Below are 8552 nucleotides of genomic sequence, written 5' to 3'. Positions count from 1 at the left end.
TAGCCAGTTTTAGTAAGGGTTTGGTTACATCTACCCGGTTTTATAGTTGGATTCCTGAAAACCCAAGACCCAACAGATTTTTACGTAGTTTTAAGAAGTACAATGTTCCTAGATGTAGGACTAACCGTTATTCAAATTCAACTCTTCCTTCTGCAATACGGCTATTGAATGACTGATTTTTTTAATATGATGAATACGATGACTTCTGTGAACTATTGAATTTTTAAAATCCTTATTGCCTTAATTAACTTATAATTTGTTGTATTTGTTATCTTTGTATTTTTTATATGTATTTTGTAAATATTTTTGAACAATTGTAATATTGTAATGATAATAATTGTATAATAGAAAGTATTATATGTTGGTAATTGTATAATATTTTCTCATAATTCCAATGCTGTATGTTTAAATATGCTTGTTTATATTGATTTAATTGTGTTGAATAATTTTAGTTTTTTATATAATGAATAATTCAATTTATTAATTCTAATTGCCAATGTATTATATTGTATTGTTATCGATGTTATTAATGTGCAATATTGTATTGTTATCGATTCTTTTTTGGTACTTTAGCTTTTACTGTATATTGTAAACTCATAAGAATTTCAACTTCTGTTGCATTTTGAGTGTATATACCAATAAATATTAATATTAAATATTAAATATTTTTATCGCGGTGTGCGATGTATTCGCAGTGACGAAAAAAAAATGAGGATTTTTTTTGCACACGAACCTAAAAAAAAATCAAGCCAAGCGTCCACTAATTGAAAAATTAGTGGACACTGGGGAATAGGCAAATAACATTGGGAGTTACAGTGATGACGTCACAATTGACTAATTATTAGAATTAGGGCTAGGCCTAGCTAGGGTAGGGTTGCTCCCTAGAGATGTGCAAAGGTGCATTTCCATTACTAATATTGTAGTGCTGCCTAGTTAGGCAGTAGCTATAGAGTGGTACTCTACATCACCCCTAGGGGCCTACCTAGCTAGCCTGGGGCAAGCAGCCCCTAAAATAGGCTAGGCCTGGTCGGTGGTAGTTAGGCCTAGGTCCTCCTACCTAGCCTAGGCCTAGGTCTAATTATTGCCTATCATATCCTAGGGCCTAAGTCTAGGGCCTAGGCCTATATAGCCTATAGGCCTAGGCCTAGCCATGTGAAGGAATAGAATAGATAGGTAGGCCTAGCCTAGTTTCATATTAGAAGTGCATATCTTACTATATTATTTGATGGCTACGGGTGAGTAAGACAACTTCAGGAATTTCTTTCGTGTTTCATGACTCGGACCATTCGCCAATTGCCTCAGTGGTGGTGTCAATCATTCAATCAAAACAACAAAAAGTGAAGTTCTTTCTATCTAGAAAGTTTATTTTACGCGCTTCTCAAAAGAGGGCGCAATGTGATCTTCATCAATGATCTCTCATTCTCTAATTCAATTGTAGATAGAGATCAGTGGTATGATAGGTGGTATGATCGCCTGGTTCTTTTTTTTTTTCTTAACAGAATTCATATACTTAAAAATATATATATATATATTTTCGAAAAGAATATTTTAAGTCTTATGTTTAAAAAACAAAGAGGAAAATTACCAGACTCATTCGATGATTTTTTTTTTCATACATATGAATCCCATCACAACGACAATACAAGGAATATAACATAAATTTGTTATTGATTTTTAAAAAAAATAAATGTTGTTGTACAAAAATGTGTTTCTTACAGGGTGTCAAAGGTGAGGAACCATTTATCGAATGAGTTGAAAAATTGTAAAAACATTTGTTCCTTTAAATACAAATTAAATGAGATATATAAGGGCTTACGAATATGAGATGGTTCAATGTATAAACAACTGTACGTTCAGTGTGCGCTAATTCACAGGGGGATTCGCTCCCTGGACCACGATGGATCGTGAGTACGACCCCGGGCCCGTGACGTACGAATCCTTTCCCTTATCAGATATCTGGAGGATAGCTATTATAGTAGAGCAGTGATCTATCTAGATAGTGAAGATCTATTCAATGCTTAGAGACAAGGGTGAATTATAGGCATGAATTATTAATTATAAAATTGAGTAGATTTATTCAATCCAAACCAAAGTCAAAATTCAATACAAAACATTGTCTATGATATCTAAAACAATGGTTCAACATAATTAAGCTCTTTCTAGTTCAGATTCAAGGTCTACTATCTCTTTATCTAGCATCTCCATCTCCTTCTGGTGTTCTTGCTCTTTGTCACTAAGGTGTTGGCGGAGTGACTTCAATTGCTCTTTGAAATTGCGTGATACAAATCGAGCATTCTCCCTTTTGCCAGCGGTCAAGATTATTTCTCCTGTAATTGCTACAAGACGTTTGTTCTTCTGTTCTATCTCAGACTTTTTCTTCAGCATTATAAAATCCATCAGCTCCAATACGGCACCCAAGGCAGAATTTTGACCTTGAAGAACGTCACGTCTCATTACGTTCTCTGTGTGTCTTTTATTTCTGGTTTCGATCCGTTCTTTAGCATTGGTGGTGAGATCAACATCTTGCTGTTTTGCAACAGCTCGCAGCGCTTCCAAGCCCTCCTCGGTGCCTTCTAAAGAATGGACGTTGGGATGATAGCACAGGGCTGACATCCACGGCCACTGGGCTCTGGCAAATACACGAAAAGAGTTGGAAGTCTCTACAACAGGGCGCTGTCGGAGGTTCTCTTCGAACATCTCTATGGTGTAAGTGGTCTTTGATTTCAACGTGTTTAGGAAGGGTTCGTTTGACCTTCGATTAAACAGAAACATATTTTTACTACCAACAGTTTCATTAAATTTTATTGAATACGGTAAAACATTAAATAACAGAATAAAGTGTTTATAACTTTCAAAGTATTTCTATTTAAATTTGCAATTTGTCAACCATAGTCAGACCTCAAAGATCAATATGTGGTTAAATATTAGCGAGCAAATAACTGTCTAACAAAATAATTAATAATATATCCAGTTTTTTTGTATATAATTCGAGAGCACTTACATGAGTACTTTCATCTGGTTTTTGTAAAGGAAATGTTTAATTAGCAATGCAGACGTGAACATAATACAGACAATAGTTAGGTTGAAGTAGTTTCAAGTGTCGAAGTGTTTACATGAAATAAAAACATCGACAATGGAATGATTATTTCCATACCGACAGTCACCATGGTAGCGTTAGCCAATAAGAACCGGCCGAACAGTGAAAAGAACCGAGCGTGCGTGCGTGCGTAAATTTGAACGCTACATCATCAGGCGCGCCCCCTCGAATGTTCTTAGTACTCGACTGGGTCACCGACTCTCTTAAAAGAGAACTAGCAAAATGATTTTTGTTTGTTTGTTCTAGAGTGGATTTTTGATATGCCATTAATAATAGAATCAACCTTAAACTCGTTCTTTTGCTATTTTTTATGAAGTTATAGGCGATTATATACGATTTTACCATGACGTCACTGGCGAAAAAGTAACAAAATATCGTGTAAATAGCGCCGCGTAGGGTATCCACCGTGTAGGGTATACGCCGCGTACGATCTTTGCGTGCATGCTGTAACAATCACAATTTACAGCCATGGAAACTTTTTTCCATCTTATCTCTGAAAAGATTGTAACCTTTTCGTCTGCAGTTGGCTCAACATGAATTACACAGGAGCCAGTGAGCTTCCATGACGGCCTAGGCTCGGACATGACACGTTGTTGTTTGTTGTTATTTCGTGACGTCATCAACGAGTACAATACATTCATTATCCACCATCAACTAAACTGCCTTAAAGGAAAAAAAATTGGTTCGTGTGGGAATCGAACACACAACCTCCATGTTTGCTATTCATTATCCACCATCAACTAAACTGAAAAGAAAAGAACCCCAAAAAACTTGCCCCGTGTGGGAACCGAACCCACGATCGCCGAGTTTACTACCCCTGATGCAGCATGACTAAACAGAGGGAGGTAAACCGCGGCCTCTAAGCCATAAATGCGATAAACCTAGTACCACACCAAGTACCAGTTAGTCAACTCTATTCCTACTAGAAAAAATTCTTTGTATATATACACTGCAGGTTAATATTACGCATGGTCATGGTGTCAAAAATGGGCCGTGGGCCAAGAGGGTTTATTTTTTTGTCTAAAAATGTAGAATTAAATTTATAATCGATTTTTGATTTTTACCATCTCTATAACTTACGCACTTTTTTTTAAATAGACAAAAATGTTTTAAAAATTCATTATGCAAATTAGAAAAAAATTAGACTAATCATGTTACGGGAAACCTGGTGGTTGTGTGTTCAATTCCCCACACAAACCAATTTTATTTTTATTTATTTTTTTTTTTAAGGCAGTTTAGTTGATGGTGGATAATGAATAGCAAACCTGGAGGTTGTGTGTTCGATTCTCACACAAACCAATTTTTTTTTTTAAGGCAGTTTAGTTGATGGTGGATAATGAATAGCAAAACCTGGTGGTTGTGTGTTCGATTCCCACACGAACCAATTTTTTTTTTTTTTTTCTGGGTCGAATTGCTATAAAACGGTCTTAACTGGTAGTCTTAACTCCTTGAATAAAGCCGGCTTTATCACTTAGACGGTCTTAAAACAGTCTTCCCTAAGACCGCTTTGAGTATTAAAATGCAAACAAGCACTCCCTGGTAACGTAAGATACAGGGCGCACGCAAATGTATTAAAATGAACGAAAATAAACGCTGTAGACCTATTTTTACAGACGCTGAGAAGTGTGCGGAGTATTCGTCGTTCGATTCTCCGACTTTGACGATCTAGGCCTAACTCTTGCCATTGCACTGTTGAATTAATCAGCAGAACGCCATGATGAAAATGATTTAAGACCATTTTAAGCCTCCTCCTCCTAGGCTTTAAAATTTAAGACGGCTAACTGGTTAGACTGCGGTATAGCAATGCTCTATAATCATAGACCAGTAGTGACGTCACGATTATAGCCGGCTAACCGTTATAACCGTCTAAAGACAGCTTATAGCAATCCGCCCCAGAGCTTCCAGACCTCTGAAAATGGCATTATGCTTCGCATTTTTGCGGGCATAATGCCTAGACAGTATTGTTCATTCATATTGAAATTAGTGTTTTGATGGTGATTTTTTTTTTCATCAAATGGGAATTCATATTCTGGTTTAATTTAATTAATTTGTTTATGTTAAAGATCAAGTTTAATTTTTATACTTATGTTCTAATTGTATGTACTGAGGGTCCCAATTGATCAGCTCAGGCTGGATGGACCACCCTCACAAAATATTGTTTAAATAAATAAATATATTTTATATAAGAAGAATCTATGAATATCCAGCTTTCCGTTTACTGGGGAATGAACAACAAGATATTTGATTGGTGAACAGCCGAAATGGCAATTTAAAGCCAACGAAGTCGCTAGAGATATTTTTTTTTACGGCCAGGGCCTTCAGACCTTTGACAATGGTGGCGGAAAGCTATACCAAAGCTTCGCATTTTTGCAGGCATAATGCCTAGTCATTCATATTGAAATTAGTGTTTTGATGGTGATTTTTTTCATCCAATTGCAATTTATATATTTTATATGAGAAGAATCTATGAATATTCAGCTTTCTGTTTACTGGGGGAATGAACAACAAGATATTTGATTGGTGAACAGCCGAAATGGCAATTTAAACGAAGTCACTAGAAAGAGGTCAAAATGCAGCCTCTACGCGCGGTGGGCGGTCAGCATACCACCAATAGAAAAGTGAAAAATGACGGTGACCTTTTTCAAGCTAAGAATTGAAACAAATACTAAAGCAATCAGAAAAGAATTGCCTTCCAAATGCAGAATGGAATACAAAAATTCGACAAGTATTTGCCAGATATGACTGTGGAAAGACAAAAAATGACCTAAAAACAGCTAATGTCAGCGTGAAACACTTTTGTTAGGCTATTCTCGCTCTTGAACGTTAATGTTGCAAGAAGAACCATTTCGTATTTTTTGGAGCTTTTTTGATTTGTCAACATGTATGGCGGATACTTTTACGTTATTTTGTCAGGTCGAGGTGATTTCACTTTATTTGACAATAGACTGATATTATTTCCACTCACAATAGTGTAGTCGCAATATTACTAATACAAAAATCAAAGTTAAAAAGGTGAGAAAAGCAAAAATCTCTTGATTGATTTTAAAAGTCGTGTACTTGCAAAAAGACTAAATTAATCATTGTTTTAAGTTTGAATATCGTGTTGTTAATAATAATAATAATAATAATAATAATAATAATAATAATAATAATAGGTCTTATATTAATATAATAATATATGCCTATTAATAATAATAATAATAATAATAATAACAATAATAATAATAATAATATAGGCCTTATAATAATATAATATGCCTATTAATAATAATATTAATAATAATTATTATTATTATTATAATAACTAGAGATACTATGTTCAATAGAACATGAACCCAGTCATTTTTAAAGAGATAACCACTGTGACCTTTAACCTCAACCTGTGAACACCCCATGTTCTAATGCAACTGGTCCAATCGTTCGTCACTAGCAATATTTGATAATTTTCACTATAGTGACCCTTGTGAATTTTTACCTATAGATGAAGAGTAGTTTTTCATATTTAGAAGGCCCTAATGATCATTCCTGGTAAATTCAAGCTCAGTTGGGCTATTTTGAAAATTTGACCCGATGACCACTATGTAACCACTGATGACAGACAGGGGTGTAGAAGGTGTCACTGGTTCTTAATGATCAACTTTGATTGTTGGTTTATTCGTTTGCCGTTAGTAACATTTTGAACCTATGAACTTTGACATAGGGGGTGAAGAGTATTTTTTCGTGTTTAGAAGGTCCTAATGATCATTCCTGGTTAATTTGAGCTCAATTGGGCTATTTTGAAAATTTAACCCCGATGACCCCTATGTGACCCCTGATCCCAGACTGGGTTGTTGGAGGTGTCACCGGTTCTTAATGATCAAATTTGATTGAATTTATTCCAATGGTTTGCCATTAGTAGCATTTTTAAATGTTACTATAGAGAACAAAAGAATAACCCTTTAACGACCTTTGACCGTAAATCGCTGAACACCATAACGACCCTACCTTATGCCAATACATATGTGCCCAGGACAAGACTGTGCTATGTTATTTGTGACTGAAGAAGTCTTTTATTCATATTTTTGAAAGTTTTTTACCCTAATGACCCCTATGTGACCTTCGACCCCAAGCAGTGAACACCCCCATGTATGAGAGGTGTCACCGATTATACTGACCAGGTTTGGTTGAAATCGGTACAACCGTTTGGCACTAGTAGCGTTTTGAAATGTTGCCAGAAAAAAGATGAAAATTACCCCTTAATGACCTTTGACCCCTTATCCCTGAACACCCTATAGACTCTGCCTTATGCCAATGTATATGTGCAAAGGACAAGACTGTGCTACGTTATTTGTGAGACAAGTAGTTTTTTATACGATTTTTGGTTTTTTGACCCTAATGCCCCTTATGTGACCTTTGACCACAAGTTGTGAACAACTCATAAATGGGAGGTGGCACCGGTCCTACTGACCAAGTTTTAATTAAATCGGTCCAGTAGTTTGCCACTAGTAGCCTTTTAAAATGTTGACAGAAAGAAAGAAAGAAAGAAGAAACTGCTAAGAAACAGAACCCAGTCAGCTGCTGCTGACTGGGTAACTTGAGATACTATGTTCAATAGAACATGAACCCAGTCATTTTTTAAGAGATAACCACTGTGACCTTTAATCTCAACCTGTGAACACCCCATGTTTGGTAGAAGTCTGTCTAATGCAATTGGTTCAATCGTTAGTCACTAGAAATACTTGATAATTTGAATTGGCCTTCGCTCGAAGTGGCATCCGCTCGAATTGATTGGTTCCTAGGCTGGGAGATGAAAGGTTGTTGTTTGTTGTTAATTCGCAATTCGCGACGTAATCAACGAGTACAATACATTCAATCCCATAACATGATTGGTCTATTTTTTTCTAATTTGCATAATGAATTTTTCCAACATTTTTGTCTATTTAAAAAAAGTGTGTAAGTTATGGAGATGGTAACAATCATAAATCGATTATAAATTTAATTATATATATTTAGACAAAATATAAACCCTCTTGGCCCACGGCTCATTTTTTTTGACACCATGACCATACGTAATATTAACCTGTATTGTATATATACGAAGAATTTTTTCTAGTAGGTTGACTAACAGGTACTTGGTGTGGTACTAGGTTTATTGCTTGTATGGCTTAGGGGCCGCGGTTTACCTCCCTCCGTTTAGTCATGCTGGATCAGGGGTAGTAAACTCAGCGATCGTGGGTTCGATTCCCACACGGGGCAAGTTTTTTATTTATTTTTTTATTTATTTTTTTAAGGTCGTTGGTTCGATTCCCACACGAGCCAGGTTTAAAAAAAAAATGTTAAGGCAGTTTAATTGATGGATATTGGTGGATAATGATAGCAAACCTGGAGGTTGTGTGTTCAATTCCCACATGAACCAATTTTTTTAAATTTTTTAAGGCAGTTTAGTTGATGGTGGATTATAAATAGGAAACCTGGA

The 8552-nt window shown here is 35.7% G+C and overlaps 1 protein-coding gene and 1 long non-coding RNA gene across 2 annotated transcripts in view; both read right to left on the bottom strand.

Moving 5' to 3' along the window:
• The window catches only part of LOC117108749, a 10369-nt gene extending 9008 nt beyond the window's left edge, over window positions 1-1361 (bottom strand). Inside the window, exon 1 of the long non-coding RNA XR_004445412.1 lies at window positions 1215-1361. This is a non-coding gene — a long non-coding RNA (uncharacterized LOC117108749). The remainder of the gene's footprint in view (window positions 1-1214) is intronic.
• A 720-nt stretch (window positions 1362-2081) lies between these two features.
• The window catches only part of LOC117108751, a 17504-nt gene continuing 11033 nt past the window's right edge, over window positions 2082-8552 (bottom strand). Inside the window, exon 2 of the mRNA XM_033250880.1 lies at window positions 2082-2752. Coding sequence (XP_033106771.1) covers window positions 2149-2752 — 604 coding nt within the window. The 3' untranslated portion in view covers window positions 2082-2148. The remainder of the gene's footprint in view (window positions 2753-8552) is intronic.

This window comes from Anneissia japonica, unplaced genomic scaffold (assembly GCF_011630105.1).
Source record: "Anneissia japonica isolate Jap-2015-1 unplaced genomic scaffold, ASM1163010v1 scaffold285026_len86630_cov121, whole genome shotgun sequence".
Lineage (NCBI taxonomy): Eukaryota > Metazoa > Echinodermata > Crinoidea > Comatulida > Comatulidae > Anneissia > Anneissia japonica.
Note: the sequence above shows the minus strand (reverse complement) of the source record. Positions and strands in the feature narration are given on the sequence as shown.